This window comes from Pseudophryne corroboree, chromosome 5 (genome assembly GCF_028390025.1).
Source record: "Pseudophryne corroboree isolate aPseCor3 chromosome 5, aPseCor3.hap2, whole genome shotgun sequence".
Lineage (NCBI taxonomy): Eukaryota > Metazoa > Chordata > Amphibia > Anura > Myobatrachidae > Pseudophryne > Pseudophryne corroboree.
Window position 1 is genome coordinate 413,550,264 of NC_086448.1, and position 18,067 is coordinate 413,568,330.

General features: G+C 41.3%; 1 protein-coding gene across 4 annotated transcripts in view; it reads right to left on the minus strand.

Moving 5' to 3' along the window:
* The window catches only part of COL15A1 (collagen type XV alpha 1 chain), a 596,673-nt gene that overhangs the window by 119,460 nt on the left and 459,146 nt on the right, over positions 1–18,067 (minus strand). For all 4 annotated transcript variants that reach the window (XM_063922777.1, XM_063922778.1, XM_063922776.1 and 1 more), the window contains 4 exons: positions 15,555–15,588; positions 7,560–7,640; positions 5,326–5,369; positions 2,051–2,134 (listed from right to left, as the gene is read on the minus strand). In XM_063922777.1, coding sequence (XP_063778847.1) covers positions 2,051–2,134; positions 5,326–5,369; positions 7,560–7,640; positions 15,555–15,588 — 243 coding nt within the window. The remainder of the gene's footprint in view (positions 1–2,050; positions 2,135–5,325; positions 5,370–7,559; positions 7,641–15,554; positions 15,589–18,067) is intronic.

Sequence of the window (18,067 nt, forward strand, 5' to 3'; positions counted from 1 at the left end):
ATTTTTCTCATATCTCGGTACCGGATGTGTTAAGAGGCTATCCAGGGAGTTGGTCCAGTCCCCATCCGCAAAATGTGGGAAATTAATACCCCCATTGGATTTAGGCTGAGTAAGCTTACGTAGCGCGATACGAGCTCAGTCCCCCTTCCATATGAAGGTTCTAATAAGTTTATTAATCTGCTGTGAGTCCTGCTTCGTTAACAGTATGGGAAGTGTTTGCAAGGGGTATAGTAGGCGAGGTATTGCCACCATTTTCAGAAGATTGGCCCTACCATGGTATGACAGTGGAAGGCGTTCCCATCTCTTGACATCATCGGTCAAGGTGTGTAATACCTTATGTACGTTGATTTTATAGAGTTCTGAAATATAACGTGGGACACTAATACCCAAGTATGTGATATATGTGGACACCCAATGAAAGGGGAAACGTGTGGCCCAAGGTGGACATGTTACAGCGCCGCACAACAGCAGGGCCTTCGATTTGTCCATATTAATACTAAAACCCAATATGCGGCCAAATGAAGTAATCCTGTCCATGATCTGAGCTAGGGAACATTCGGGGTCCGAAATATAAAGGAGGATGTCGTCAGCGAAGGCTGAGAGTTTAATTTCCTGACTACCCACTTTTATCCCTCTAAAAACAGACCAGTCCTGCAATGTTCTAAGCAGTGGGTCAAGGGCCAAGTTAAATAGGAGGGGCGATAAAGGGCATCCCTGACGGGTTCCCCTTTCCAAGAAAAAACGTTGACCTCTGATCCCGTTAATTAGGAGCGAGGCGGATGGAGTGCTGTAGATATATCGTATATAGTTAATAAAACTCACATCAAACCCCCTTTTCTCCAACACAGTAAATAAGTGTGGCCATAGTACCATGTCGAAAGCCTTATTGGCGTCGAGGCTAAGAAGCATGTTAGAGTCTGTGCAGGGAGACTGGGATGCCGCCACCGCCGCCAGTGCCGTGCGGATCGCCTTAACCGCATGTCTGCCAGTCACAAAACCCATTTGTGTCGTGGTGAGAATATCAGGAAGGATGGATTGGAGTTTCGTTGCCATAATCTTAGCTAGAAGTTTGTAATCTACATTTAGGAGACTAATTGGTCTGTAGGAGGAGAGGAAATTTGGGTCCCAGTCAAGTTTAGGGATAAGTGTAATAAAAGCTTCATTAAAAAGCGGGGACGGGGAACTCCGTTCGTGTATTGCATGAAACAGTTCCAGTAAAGAGGGGACAATTTGGGCCTGTAACATGCGGTAATAATCACCCGACAAACCATCTGGGCCCGGGGACTTACCATGGGGCAAATTAGAGATGGCGGCGTTAATTTCCTCCGCCGTTATTGGACCCATAAGGGCTTCTCTCTGGTCCCTGGTCAGAGGGGGCAGCACGTCATCTGTGAGCAACTGTGTTTGTGTTTCAGTGTCTATTTGTGTTGATTGGAACAAGGACTGAAAGTAGGAATGGAATTGTTCTACTATTTCCTGCGACTTTGTGATAACCCAACCGGTCCTGGGGTGATGTATGGTAGTTATAACATGACGTTTTTGGTGAGGTCTAGAGATGACCGCCAATAATCTACCAGCCTTATTGCCCCATCTGTAGAATTTATTTTTGGTGTAGTCTAAGGAATGTTTCGCTTGGGTGGCTAAGTAGGTTTCAAATAGGCGCCTGGCCTGTTTGTATTCGTCAAGAGTAGTCTCTGTAGGGTTAGCAGTATATGTTTGGAAGGTCCTGGACATAGTAGCTTTTAACGTTGTGTATTCCAATTTAGAGTCTCTTTTCTTCCGAGAGACATAACTAATAATATGACCCCCTCATCACAAGTATGTTCATTTTATTGTGACCCCCTACATATGATTACAATCTTCCAAAGTAACCCTTGCACTCCCAAAAAAAAGGCTGTGCACCTCTAATCTAATAGAGTTACTCTACAATAGACAGAATTTCTAGTGGTTCATATGAATTTTAGAGTGAGTGAACAAATACAGTAATAGTTGGACATTCTGCTTGAGAAACAATGCATTCATTACACTTTGTTGAAAAAGTTTTACTCACCTGTTCTCCTGGTCTACCCGGGGTTCCAGGAGGAGCATGCATGAAATAACCATTGTTGTAATCACCTTTTTCACCCTTTTCCCCCTGGAAAAGAAAAATTGATGAGTGTAGATAGTGTACAGTATAAATACATATATGTGCATGTTCTTTCTCTGTTTTAAGGAGGATGTATATATTTAAAATATCAAATTATTGGGCCTGATTCTGAGTTGCATGCACTGCTGATGTCGGATGCAGTGGAGTCAGAGTTGCACAGGAGACGCACACTCACAGAAATGTCTTTCATTTGTACTGGGTGTTCCCGGGTAGTGACATGGAGGTGGATTAGTGGACACATGTAGGTGGTCCATCTTCTGGGTGTGTTACAGGAATTCTGCGCCAGTGTTGCTGAAAGCGATTATGTAAAGATGCTAAACTGCTCACATAAGAGCCCATATTTGGAGAAACTGAAACTGCACTTGCCATAGGGCTGGTGCAAGTTTTGATGGTGTCTAACGACACACAAATTGGTATTTCAGTCTCTATTGAAGCTGCAAGTGGTTGTCTCAGTCCTTGTAGAACTCAGACGGGCCTGGGTACTGGGGGTGTGGCCAAATCTGGGAGGTGTGACCACACTCGCACTCCATAAACCTGTAAAAAAATACTAAGCAAGGTGCCACAAAGCAAATGGAGGTCAGGGGTAGCTCCAGGAGGGAAGCGATCAGTGCAAACTTCCACATGCCCTCTCTGATCTCTCCACATTCCACCTTATGCTGATATGTGCTAGGCTGTCTTCACACTCCTTAGCCTCCTTCTTCTAAGTTCAGAAGCAATCCTGACTTATGGTCCACCCCTTCCTCCCATAGCCTGGTACTACTGGCTACACACTAAGGGGTCTATTCAATGCATGTCGGATCCTCTCCAACGGGTTTTGCCCGTTTTCAACAATGCCAATAAAACTTTTTTTAAAGTTGGAATTACATTGTTAAAAATGGGACTAAAACCTGTTGGATTTGGACGCAAATCTGACAAAACACGTGGATTCGCCGACAAATTTTCTGACAAGTCGGAATTGCAGACAAGTCGGAAAAACGGCAGTACCATTGAATAGGTCGAATCACAATTCGACCTAAAAAAGTCGGAAACTGCATCTTTCCAACTAGACGGCAGTTCCGACTTCAATTGAATTGACCCCTAATTCTGGGTGGGGAATTTGTCAGTGTGTAGGGGGAGGGAGGCCAGGTGTGTGGCTGCTGTGGTGGTGGCTGCATGTGATGTGAACTGTGATTGGCCTGGGTACTGGGGCAGTGACCAAATGTGTGGATCAGTCACTCGGTGATGACTGTCCTCATTTCATGTGCTTGGGAGGGGAGAGCTATCCTCCCTCCCACCGCAAGCTGTCTCCTGTTCAAAAAGTTACAATAGCCAGACATTACACTGTTCACTATAAATCCCTAAACCTGGTCCTCTACAACTCATCCTCCATGCAGCAACCGGTCACCGAATACTCTCAGATGACAAGCTGCCAACTTGTTTTCCTCTCATTATTAAAATAAGAAAGTGCATAAACAGAAACCTAAGTACCAAAAACATTTCTAATGGGAAAAATAAAATATTTTACTATTCTATTACTCAAATACTGTAAAGCATAATTCAACATCTACTGTTAAAGGTAAGTATAAATAATACCACCATTCATGCCTTCTTATATGTTTATATTTCACATTATCAAATGTATTTGTTAGCATTGGTATGTACAGTATATATGGTCACTATTATTGCTAACTAACAATAATAGACACAGATGATACATTCAGATTTGCTTTGAGAGAGGAGTATCTCTTTTTCCTTTTAATTGGAAAAAGAAACAGACATCAGTGTCTGACCTCTTGGTTATAATAGCATTCTGTCCCCTCCAGCAGATCATGGCACTACTTGACTGCTCAATCTTTCCTTATGCTCAGTTTACTAGCGTTGTCTCACTACTGCAGAGCAGTGACTGACAAGGTAATATGGTGAGATGTGCTTACTCCTGTAACCTGACAGTCACCCTGCTGCTGTTGGATGAAGTGCATTATACTTGTATCAGCCTGCGCTACCTCTGCAATTGAAAGTACAGAGCTGCTGATGCCTGGAACACTAAATAATTATTGATTGGATCACAGTTTCTTTCAAAGAAACAACACTGCTCCACAACATAGGGTAAACGAAACATTCATAAAACGGGTGTCCTTTTTAGCGTCAGAGCATGGGGAACCCCAATTAGTGTACTGCGTCCACTTGCATGGCTCGCTTCACTCACCATGCTGCGGGCAGGTTACTATTACCAATCGTAGTCCACATGGATGATAAAGTATGAAAAAGGTGTTAAAAAAAAATGAAAAAAAAATCATTACTAAGATGCATCGATACATGTCATCTGTTGCCATGTCGACCATTTGAACCTGTTGACCTTTTCCAGTGTCATCCTTTTGTCAGTGTCAATTTAATGCATGTCGACCATATGGGATCGTCCTAATGCTTGTCGACCTAGACCCAGTCTATATAAACACTGGAACTCAGGAGTAGCGTAGTCTCTATAAATAATAAGGTGGGTAGCATATAAAGTTTTGAAGACTCGTGTAGTAGGTAATTCCATAGGTGGGTAGTGGCACAAGAAGAATCTTGTAGGAGAGGTGGTAAAGTGAGGAGTTTGATGCCAAAATGTAAAGAACCCTGTTTTTGCTGCCCCTAATATGAAGCCATCTTTGCACGTCTTTTTCTGTGCAGTCGGTTTTCACATTTGTAATTATGATCCTTTTAGAACTTCAGATCAATTTATTTGAGTTATTGCCACAAATGAGTTATTGCCCTCATTCAGTATGGATCGCATTTGCAAAGCTGCTTGAGATTCTGCTTGCTATCCTTAGCAATGCAAATGCAGTAGGAAGTGTTACACACCTTCTTGCTGCATTTGCAATCGCAAGCTGAGTAAGCTTCAGTTTACTCAGGCTGGCCGACGCATGGTGGCTTGTGAGGTCAAGGAAACTGCATCTCATTATGCAGTCCTAGGCATCGCCACTCTCGGAAAATGGGGGCACAGTGTGCATGACTCGTTCAGCAGAATGGATCCTGTGCATGCGCAGTTTCCCGATTATCATTAAACTGCACTGAGGATCGCTAATGCCATCCATACTGAATAACCCCTTAAATGAGCATTTGTTGCTACACTATAGCATGTCTGTTGGACTATTTTTGTAACGCTGAATGTAAAACTGTTTAGCATTACAATAATAATCATGCTTAATTGAAATTACCTTGATAAGATAATGGTTCAAGTACTGGGAACTCACTGGAAAACCTGAAAGAAATTCAGTATATTAATTTATTATTAATTTACAATACACAAGTGATATTAATAATACATGTACTGTATAAATACGTGTAAATGACAGTACATTCGACCACCATACACCACTTCAAAATTCCTAAAAAACATAAACTACTATAAATTGTTTTAGTGGTCATATAATATTACTGGGAACTGTAAAAAACAACTGGTTTGCTGCCTTTTGTCAGTGCATGGTCCTATAGCTCAACCCTGAATATTAGAATTGTTATATGAAATAATAATCATCTACCATAAATTATGCTTATGTTGGAAGTAGGAAACACCATTGAAGTAGATACTGTACAATGTCTTGTATGTTCTGTTTTACTACATCAGACATTGGCCCTCATTCCGACCTGATCGCACGCTGCACTTCTTCACAGCGGTGCAATCGGGTCTGGAATGCGCATGCGCGGCGTGCGCATTGCCCGGCGACATCCGTCACCTGGCAACGACGCTGACAGCGAAGAAAGTGGTCGCAGCGGCGACCACAAGAAGATTGACATCAGGAAGGCGTTCCAGGGCATCAACTGACTGTTTGAAGCTGTTTTCGGGGAGTGGTAAGAAAAACGCAGGCGTGTCCAGGCGAACGGAGGGCGGATGTCTGATGTCAAAGCCATGACCATCATCGCTGGAGCCGTCGCACAGGGTAAGTATGTCCAGGGCTGGTCTTGTTTTGTGTGAAACTTTTTTTAGCATAGTAGGGCTGCACAAGCGATTGCAGCCCTGCTATGCTAAAATACACTCCCCCATAGGCGGAGATTAGTTAATCGCACGAGCAGCAAAAAGTTGCTTGGTGCGATCAACTCGGAATGAGGGCCTTTGTGAGCACAGTTTTAAAATAACAGCATTCACATTTTTGATTGCTTGAATACATATAGAGATGTGTCCTCATACAGCATTGCTGCAGTCACACCAAACAGCCCCTCTCGGTGCACCAAGTCCTGGGAGACTCTGCTAGCGCCAGGTGTCATTTTTGCATATTTCACATTTTTGCCAGAAATGCATCTTAGTTGCAATACAATGTGACTAGGACGCATCAGAAGAATGTGCTGATCAATTTAATATGCATCACTTGAATATGTGTGTGCGACTGAGTGAATCTGTATTTGAAGTGCTACAATTCCATGCCAAATTCCGCTGTGCTTCCTATACATACTCATACTCGCATACAAATAGACAACTGTCACATATCAAATTAATCAACACATTCAACTGATGGCTTGGTACAATTTGACTCTCCAGGATGGGGGTGATTACCCTTCACGGTCGCCAACATGCCCATAGGCCCTTCATTGTCATCCCACTTACCACATCCTGTTACATACACCTGTTTTGTTTCTTTGTATACTTTGTGGATTACTACTCCTGGTTGGTTGATTAATAAGACGTTTTTATTAGTGTGATCATAAGGGGCGTTTCAACAGAGGAGGGGGCCCTCTTCCGGTTGGGCCCCCTCCTCTGTACGGCACTGTAGACTCCGGCATTGTGCCAGAGTCTACTGCACATGCGCAGGTCTCCGGAAACATGGTGCCCGCTGTGATCCGGAGACCAATTTGGCTACCATGTATGCATGGTCGCTATTTTGGCTGCGATTTCCTCTGTGATCACTGCACCCGCCGCTGGACTCCGGTAAGGTAAGCATTTAAATGGGTGCCCTTGTGCACCGCACACATTGCACACATTATAGAAACGCCAATGGTGATCATACTTTTCCACGCTCCTTTTTTATATGTATCAGCCATATAATGTTATATTTGTTTTGTTCTGTGATTATTTATGCCTTTCTATGTCAATAAAAATTATTATTTCCCCACCCCAAAAAAGAAGAAAGAAATCAGCACAGTCTACTGATGAACTATAGTTGCATCGCAGTGTGACTAAGATGCATTTTTGGCAAAAAAAGACACCCGACTCTAGCAGATATGGCGTATTGAAGCTAGATGAATGAGAAAGCATCTTCAGAATTATATTTATTTATAAAACATTAAGGAAAATGTTGATATTGTAGCCTTTCCTTTTAAATTAAGTCAGTAGTAGTTTCTCTACTGTGTTTTGTTATCTAGAATTCTAGATAAACCTAGATATCTAATCGGATAGTAGTACTGTACATAATAAAATACTGATGCAAGATAATTGTATATTTTCATTTGCACATACTTGGGGGTCCAGGAGGTCCAACTGCTCCTCTTTCTCCTTTTGGACCAGGCAGACCATAAGAGCCTTTTTCTCCTTTCAGAGCTATGTGAAAAGAAGATTATATCAATCACCCACAGAGAATATGCTATACACCACTTTCTGGAAACTGTGGAGGTAATGGACAGACTACAAAAACCTACAGGTAAGTTTATCAAGGTGCGTTTTTTTTTTATTGTATTTTTACTTATGATCAGTTTATCAAAGTTGATGATTCTCAGTGTATTTGAGAAACGGAAGAAATAGTGCAATAGTAACATACGCATAATCAGGCTTGTTTTACAATTACTACTGTTGCCATTTTTTTTAGCCAATGCTCAAACCCACAAATAATCTTCCGCTATTACTGCAAAAATAAAATAAAAAAATCTTCCCTCCCCTTCACAGTGTCCCTGTATTATCTAAAAATAAAAGGTGTATTTCTGGTACCTTTATGTTTTTTTGTTATTAGCAGCTGTGGACATCAAAATTGTTCTGTAGTGTATGAATTAAGGATATACTTACCATCTCTCTTCTTGTTGTCTTGATCTAGATGAATCCATGGGTTAAAATAATATATAAGAACATGGGGACTGATTCAGGTCGCATTGCAAACGCGATGTGACTGCAAAATCAGTAATGGGACCCACGTACGCATGCGCAGGTCCCATTCTGGGCATGCGCCTGCGTTTAATGCGGATGACCCACAGTAATTGTGTACGCCTCTGCCTGCCTGATTGACAGGCAGAGGTGTTCGCGTTGCAGGGGTGGTGCTTAGCGAACGGGTGATAGTGGCGCGAACGGGGAAGGGGCGGCGGGTTTCAGGCTGCACCGGCAGGAGTCATCCACTAATTTCAACAATCACGCTGTAATTGTAGCACGATCGCAATTTCAGCATGATCGCAGTGGGTGGGCGGTGGGCTGCATGCTGGGCGGCCTTCCCCTGCGATGGGTGGCCCCCAGCATGTGATTCAAAGGATTGCAAATTCTGCTAAAAAGCTAAATTTGCAATCCTTACTGAATAACCCCATGGACCGCTCAACAGAGCTCCCTGACAAATGAGTACTTGATAGATTACTACTTTATAGATGGCCTACCTACCAGGAGCTGCCTATCATTCATTTCCGGTATGTCAGACAGCGACTCTGATATCACCCTATTTTGTTGTGAAGAGCTCTGTTGAGTGGTCATTACATTGGGGTATTTGTTTTAACTCATGGATTATGTTGGATCAAGACAAGATGAAGAAAGTAATAGATGTTCGTATATTAGTACATTTTCAAAAACCAGAGATACGTTTTTTTTTTTAACAATACAGTATAGGGATACTGTGATGGGGACTTTTCTATATACTGCCAGTGGATTAAGTTTTCTCAAATGTCAAAATCATTTTCTGCAGCCCAACCCCAGCCAGCCCTTGCATAGTAGCAGCTGCCACTGCCAGCAGGGCCAGATTAACAATGGGGCGGATGGAGCTCCAGCTCCAGGCTTCCACATAACACTAGGCCCATCACCATGGCAGCATGATCACTAGCCATCTGCTGGTCACAAGGTCAGTCATAAATCATAACAAGATTGCATTTCTATTTTTCTCAAAAAATTATGCAATTTTTTTTAATTATTTTTACATATTTAGGGAGACATTGGAGCTGATAGTGTAGGGTTGTACACGCCCACATGGCTCTGGCCACACCCATATAGCACTAATCACACCTCCCCATTTCTCACAATAGGCCCTTGAATATTTTCAGCTACAACACTTTAATGTTAGGTCAGTGGTTGCCAATCATTTTTTTAAATCACAGCACCCTAGAGTATCAGAATTGTTTTCATGGCACCCCTAGGCCAAAAGTTTCTTATTGAGAAATTTAGAAAGAAATATAAAATGAAGTAAATTGTGTTTATATGTCATCCTTAGGTTTAACTGTGTGGTGAGGGACGGATTTGCTTTTGCTTGTGCACATATGTATGACTGACAGTCACCAGCCCTGGTTTTGCCTATTACATTGACCATAAATAAAATATTAAATTGAATTGGTCCTTGACTACCAACCTAAGGCACCCCTGCAAGTGTCTTGAGGCACCCCAGGGTGCCCTGGCACACAGTTTGAGAACCGCTGTGTCAGTTACTTGGAATATACTTGAAACATAAGGCAGTCTGTCCATTCCCCACCTAGAATAAAAAATGAATCCTATAATGTGATTAAAAAACACAAACATTTATTTGGTGGGGAAGGAGGGGGCTGTCTGTATACTTACACCGTCAGTTGTGGGGTAATTTAATTGGGTAGTCAGTTTCTACCTTGATAAATTACTCTGGTACCCCAGTAATGTTACTGTTACATTAGCCAGGCACCTAGTGCTTGCAGTGTGAAAATGCAAATGAAAGCCCTGTGCCAGGCAGCCCAGGAGAGATAAGCCCACCATTGTCTGTGGTGATGATTCATCACCATCATTACATGTCGTGCTACTAAGTTCGCACATATTTTTTATATATTTTTATATTTAACAGTGTGCCGACAGGTTCGGGGCCCAGCAATTGACTTCCTGGTATGGAAGGAGAGGTAGGAGAGGGGTGACACCATCGAACAAGAGAGCAGTGCTAAATGTCTGTGCAGGGCCTGCTCAGTGTGAAGACTTGTGTGTGAGATGATGATGATGTCATCATCATCATCATCATCTCGCAGGTCCAGGACCAATGCTCTGCTGCGCAACTGATGGAGAGAAGTAAATTTGCACAGCATGTGGGTGCGTAAATGCTTCACCTGAGGTGGGTGTGTGTGCGCTTTTGTGTGTGTGTGTGTGTGTGTGTGTGTGTGTGTGTGTGTGTGAGTCTGTCTGTACGTGTCCACATGCCGTCCTGCTGCCCAAAGACTTGCTACGTCAATTCCTCCCTAAAAGAAAACACATTTATGACCCTAACAAAACTATCATGTTTACTAGGATAAAATGTAAAATGTAAAAAAAAAAGAAAAGAAAAGGTGCTTCCAACAAGGATGGTATCAGAATCCTGGCACTTGGAATGCCGGCAATCAGAATACTGACAGCGGCATCCCGATGCTCAGGATCCTGACACCTACTAGGTAAGTATGTTACTGCTAATCTCTAACCCTCCTTACCCACAACCTGACCCCTCCTCATTTTCCTGTCCTAGCCTGCTCCTAGTGTGTCCCCGACTCCGCTTTCCGCACATCAAGAAGGCAAGGAGCCATATCAAACTGTAGGCAGAACACAGCAGCCCCCAGCTAGCTCACACAGATTAAGATAAATGTAAGGGGGGAAAAAAAATCTTTTTGGTATTTAAAATAAATAATAATAATATTTTGGTCCCTATTTATCAAGACAGTTTTTCATAAATTTATGCAGAGTCTAAAGTTTCTGCATAATTATATGAATGGAACTTAGTCAAGATGCCAATGGTCAGATTCCCCATGCTCACACTGCCGACGGACACCCAAGGTGAGAATTTTGGCATATAGGCCCTAGGAGTAGGGTTAGGGTTAGGCTGTGGGAGGGGACTGTTAGAATTAGGCTGCGGGAGGGGATACTTAGTGGTAAAATATTCTTGAGCGATGGGATTCTGCTGTTGGGATTCTGACTTTCAGGATTTAACTCAACCTGTATGTGTCACTGTATGTGATAATCCATCATAATCCAGGAGATTTCACAGAGATCTCCTGCAAAAGGCTATTTCCCGCAGCAGACTGCAGACCCCATCACTGTCAAAGGGGACTGCAGTCTTACAGCTATGTACCAAACCCCAAAATGCAAAGTTTAGTTCCATTGGTTCACACCATCCTCAGATGGCGTAAACTGCTTTATGATCCCTCACCTGTAGGCCTCCAACCGGCTTCAGAAAGTGACACTGTGCACATGTGTAGTGTCAGATTCTCGGGAGGAGTCTTTCACCGGGACAGCGGTTATCGCTACCGCTGTCCCTGTGAATTAGATTTAGTACATACTATAGCAGGTATAATCATGTAAAAAACTGGGGAGGTAAGTATTTTATAGGATGAATCTGTGTACTTTATTGAAAACATAGAGAATAGGATGGGTGGTTGTCAAGCATGTCAGAAGTGCTGGCCACTACATGTTTTTTGAGAACGAATCTTTAGTTTTTTATTTTGTTCTGGTTACATATCTAGTGACAGTGTTACCAGAACAGGGAGTGCCACCTGATGGCTATAAATTAGGTACTCCCAAGGTATTTTAAGGATGGGCTGACACTCATGGGCCAGTGCTTTGAGCGTGCCCCCCTGTAAAAATGCTAAAATGTACCACCCAGCCCATGACCCTTATCCACCCTAACCCACCACACCACAGCTCTTTGTGTCCACATCAGAGTCCCCACTGCAGATGCTACCTGGCAGTGACCCACTGCAAATGCACCTTGCAGCAACCTTCTAATTGATCTCTTTATAGTACTAAGAAGAGGAAAAATGTTAGGGTTAGAGTATTAGGGTTAGTCTAGGGATTTGGGTTAGGTTATTAGGGATAGGGTTTTATGGTTGGTGTAGGGTTCAGCGGTTTGGGCTAGGGACTAGGGTTAAGGTGAGGTTTGGGGTTTGGATTGAGTTAGGATCAGGATTAGGTTAGGGATGCTATACGTCATTGATTTACCGATCTAAATATCGTTGTGTAGATTCCGGCCCAGGCTATACAGTTTTCAACTGCTATGTAAGATGGAATTGCAGTCTCCTTTATCTATACTCCTAAAGATCCTGTCCACGCCAAGAAATACAAGGTCCTGAACCAATAATCCTGAGAATGCAGCCTATTGATTTACTAGGGACTAGTGACAATTGGCCTAATTCAGATCTGATCGCAGCAGCAAATTTGTTAGCTAATGGGCAAAACCATGTGCACTGCAGGGGGCGGGGCAGATATAACATGTGCAGAGCAGTTAGACTTGAGTGGGGTGTGTTTAAACTGAAATCTAACTTGCAGTGTAAAAATAAAGCAGCCAGTATAGACCCTGCACAGAAACAATATAACCAACCCAAATCTAACTCTCTCTGCACATGTTATATCTGACCCCCCCCCCTTCCCTGCAGTGCACTAGCTAACAAATTTGCTGCTGCGATCAGGTCTGAATTTGGCCCAATGTTGTTAAGCGATGTTCTATGGTAGCGTGAGAAATATTTGGAGACATAAAATGGTTTCATCCACTGTATGTGGGCAATCAGTTCACTTTAAATGTGATACAGGTATTAGGTCTACTTCCAAAAGACCTAGGGCCTGATTTAGATTCGTACGCAATGCTGATGTTTACGCAACTGGGCATTTATCGGTAGAGTGTGCATGTGCCAAGGTACTCTGGCGATGCCACCTGCAATCAGGAACAAAAATTATAGTGCTTTGGATTGTTTGATGGAGGGGGAGGGCCCAAACTGGTATCTTGCCTAGGGCCCCATGAGATCTAAATCTGTCTCTGTGGCCAGGTGAGTAAGCCTGTGTATATGTCTCCTAATTTTGTACATATCTATGCTGCATAGTTTTCCTATTTGGTTGTTTTTCCTGACAGTGATGACACATGCGCAGTCTGGGGCGCATCTTGGTTGCCCTGGCATGCAGACAGCACCGGTGGCATGACGTTATCATCGCAGGACACCGGCCATCTCTTCAGGAAAGCCGGCCAATGTCCTGCTTTCACTCTTGGAGGGCTTCTCCTCATATACGAGGTAGACATGTTTCAATTTTATTGCTCTGACCTTGACAAAGAGACATGTGAGCCCGGAAAGGTTGGTTCACGTTTGTGATCTCTAATATATACACTTCAAGACATTAAGTGCAGTTGCCTTCGTTTTATATATATATATATATATATATATATATATATATATATTCCCTTGATGCAACAGTGGCAATAAGCACGTCACTCCAGTGGATCAATGTCCTATTTTGTTGGATGAAATATAATATACGAGTCATGTGCATAGAAATGCAACCTGACAAAATCAGTCACATGCAGCCTGTCATATATCTCAACGGCTCATTTCTGGACGTTCTAGGGTCCCGTCATCAGGATGAATCCAGTGCTGCTGCAGTCTAGCATGACTACTGAGTAGATGAGTTTTTTCTTTTTCTTTGACTTATCTACTCAGTAGTCATGCTAGACTACAGCAGCACTGGATTCATCCTGATGACGGGACCCTAGAAGGTCCAGAAACGAGCCGTTGAGATATATGACAGGCTGCATGTGATTGATTTTGTCAGGTTGCATTTCTATGCACATGATTCGTATATTTTATTTCATCCAATAAAATAGGACATTGATCCACTGGAGTGACGTGCTTATTGCCACTGTTGCAATAAGGGAATATTTGAATCTAGCATGGGCACACAGTTTTTTGCCATAATTGTTTGGGTGTGCCGGATCACAAGGTGTATATATATATATATATATATATATATACCAACGGATTGGCACTCACCCTTCACAGTGAACTGGGCCCCGGTGCCTTCTGGAATCAGTAATATGGGTCACGGCTCCTAGCATGCAGCGGCACTCAGGGAAATGACTCATGGAGTTTCCAAACAAACGGTATTTATTCCATAATAGTGCAAAAAAAGATCCAACGTTTCGGGGTGCTACCACCCCTTTGTCAAGGTGAACACACTTCTGTTGTGTTCACCTTGACAAAGGGGTGGTAGCACCCCGAAACGTTGGATCTTTTTTTGCACTATTATGGAATAAATACAGTTTGTTTGGAAACTCCATGAGTCATTTCCCTGAGTGCCGCTGCATGCTAGGAGCCGTGACCTATATATATATATATATATATATATATGTATATATATATATACAAAATAGAGAATTCAGCACTCACCATAGCAAGCTCACTTGTCCTCACAACATCAATAAATATTGGATAATACTGGCAATATATACTTCCACCTAATTGAGAGCTTCTACTAGTTACTTAAGTACATAATGGTAGCACTGTATATATTTACCAACCATTAAATGGCTTCATTTCAATAAAGGCATATTTAGTTTTAGGTCCAATATTACTTTAGGTTTTTTAATGAATGTTTGTAAAATATTTTAGCACCTTCAGTATGATACATCTTGCTATTAAGTGCATGTACAGCAGTTCATTAGCATACACCAAATTCAGATGTGTTTGTCTAGAATCTTACAAATCGCACAATAGATTTTTTTGGCTTGCACAGGTACTTGTAATAGATCTAGACAAGACAAAAAGACTAACCAATGCGAAAATCTCTGGGGATCTGAAGCTTTTTAATTAATATTGTTTGACCACCAAAACAGAAGATCTGAACTAAGCAACTTTAAGCAAAACATAATGTATAGATGGACATAACATGCCATTGACAGTACCTCCCCAGTCCACAAGAATAGATATAATTGTAAGATTCTAGAACATAACAAACACAATGTTTTTCTTAGCACGTTGCTCTAAGTCAGGAAAAACCCAGCATTTTGTATGTAAATAAAGTGCAGGAGACTTGGTCACACACATTTGTAACATACTGTATGATAAGCCACCTGCCACTCAACGAAGATATGCTGAGTGGTCCTAACTACAAACCATGAGCACCCTTATATTGGGTTATATATTCATGAGTTTGAGAGCTAACTTACAAGAAGGTATAGATGGGCCAAGTGGTTCTTATCTGCCGTTAAATTCTATGTTTCTGTGTATTCCCAAATACTCCAATAAGGCACTAAAAGGTTTAGTATTGCCTCCTTTTAGTGATCCCATAGCTAAAGGGAGGTAATTCTGATCCTTAAAGTGCCATGTTACAGAATTTTGGAGTACCGCCTGGTAAGTTAGCTCTCAATTTAACGCAATGTTGTATGACCCAATATAGAGACTCTCATGCTTTAGATTTAGGACCATTCTTTACTCAATCACAATCTCAATGTTGTGGTAAAGTCAACTATATGTCAGTGTAGACATTGTGAATGTTGACATGTTTAAGACTTTAAATACAAAAATCAAGTGTACATACCACATATGTTGGCTGCTCCTTCAGTTGTGTCTACCTGCATAAAACAAGCATCCAGTTTATATACATGTATTTACTGTAGTCTTTTATTGTAAGTAGAATGTGCTGGTTTAAAGCAGGATACCCATCAGTGCAATATGGAATTTTGTATGATGTTTAAATAAAATATGGGTGATGAATATTATGATCATTTTCAAAATACATTCAATCTTCCAAACAATATAATCAGACTTAAAAGCTACATAGGCTTTTGTAATAAAATAATTGCATTTGGACATGACTGACTGACCTACAAAGATTTAAAGTGTTGTACAATATGATTGGTATTATATAAATAAACTATAATAATCAATAAATATCTACAAGCTTTATTCTAACATCAATGTAAAAGTGCATAGTGCATTACTATATCTGAACAAGTTACTGCCCAAAGGTTCACCCAAAATATTAAAATATGTAAGGACATAAAGTCTAAGTACAGTATTGTTATAAAAGCACTGGTAAAGTGATACCGGGGGATATGTTTGTCCCAGGTTTCTGGCCTATGTATTTTAAACCCCCTGGAAATGTCTGTCTTTCTTAACAGACTTGATTAGAGTTTGGGCTTTCAGTAAAAGCCAGATCTGGGTCCTGGGGGTGTGGATATGAGAGAGAAGGAAGGGCCACATCCACAAGGCCCACTTTGGGTCTTTAGGCCTTCAGCCTAAGAGCAGGACAATTTAGTTCCTGCACCTGTAAGAGGCTGATAAAAGCTATGTCAGGCTTGGCTCAGGGTCTAACTACCTGGGGAAATAGGCAGCAGGCCTGTGATGAGACACTAAGATTTACTGACTGTCAGCGCTGTGCATATGCCTGTATTTGTGGCAGCACCATTAGGTCCAACCACCCTGAAAGAGGGAATATATTATGTTTAGTTAGTGCTTAGACAAGCTAGGATTTATTTTTATGTTCTGTTTTGTGTACTTCACAATAAAACTAGCCACAGCCAGATTGAACCCTTAACTGGTATGCTGTTTTCCTGGCTGTTGTGTATTTAGAGGTGTCAATCTACCCCATGAGAGGACACCTTTACCCTGATCGCTTTGGTGGAAAATGTGAGCATTTCAAAAGTTAAAAGTTAACATTTAAAATTTAAAGTGACAGACACCAATCTGTTGTTTTGGACATCAACCCACATACTGTGAAATCCATGGTGGTGGCATTGGCAGATGCTTAGAGAAGCCAGATTCTGCGTCGGACCTACACCCACAAGATTTTGTGCAATAGAAACCTTGTTTGATTGCAATTTGTCCAAGTCTCATGATTTCCTTTTCCTTAAATGTTTTGATGTTGTGAATGATAATTTAATTCAGATATAATAATACAATATCTTTTTGTCTTTAAACAGAAGGTATGAGTATGGGAGCTGCAGTACAGTGGCTCGGTTATTATCTAGTATTTTTATGTTCTCATATAGCAAATTATTGTATTAAGAGTTACGTTACATATTTGTGGCTGACGTAGTTATTAAATGTTAATATAGGCAGTTGTAATGGTCTTATTACTGGTCCTCTTAGTTGGTTAAGGAAAGAATTTAAAAATATGCTACTGTTAAATTTACTTCTTAGGTTTCTTACTCAACTGTAACTGTGGAATGTTTATTACATTGCATGTGTTGCTGTTATTGTTATTGTTATTATGATGATGATTATTATTATTATTATTATTATTATTAGAGATGAGCAGTTCGGTTTTGTTGAAAATTCGAACACACCCGAACATTGGGGAAAGGAGTAAAACCTGAATCACTTTTGGGGAACCAACTGGATAGACCCGAATCGGGTCTTCCCTCAAGACTGGAACTCGGATTTAAAAACTAAATCTCAAGGCACATTTGACTCAGGAAAGTGTGTGGTGAGGTGGGCAAAGTTACATGATTTTAGCAGTTTTTCTTGATTTGTATACATTTTTAAAGAAACCCAGATTCAAAACACAAACTCGAAACCAAACCCAAAACACTTGAGGGTGATTTTGCAAAACCAAAACATAATGAAGAATTAGAATCAAGCACGGGGTCTGCGCACATCAAGTTATTATTAGTAGGGTTGTGTCAGGCAGGTTAATTTTAATGCTGCGCTTCTTCCAGCACTTTATTTTTTAAATATGCTGTTATATAAAATGAATAGGTTTTGCAGAGGGGGTTAGAGCAAATCTCCTGTACTATGAAATACTTTAAGTTCTATACAGATGCAATGGTTCAGAAATTAAAATTCTATGTTTTTATTTTTCTGCCAGTGTCACATGAGCAATTACATACTGTAGCTGCTGAAAAACTGCTTGAATTCTATGTAAAACTATTCAGGGAGTGACGTTCCTGCCAGCAGGAAATTGTCATTATTCTACATTCTCTAGCTGTTTATTTGCTTAGTGATTAGCTCTTGTGTGACAGCTTCATAGTCACACCTAAACTACAGTATCTTGTTGCTTTTTGATTACTAGTGTTTTTTTTCTTAACAGTTTTCAGTGATTTTGAAAGT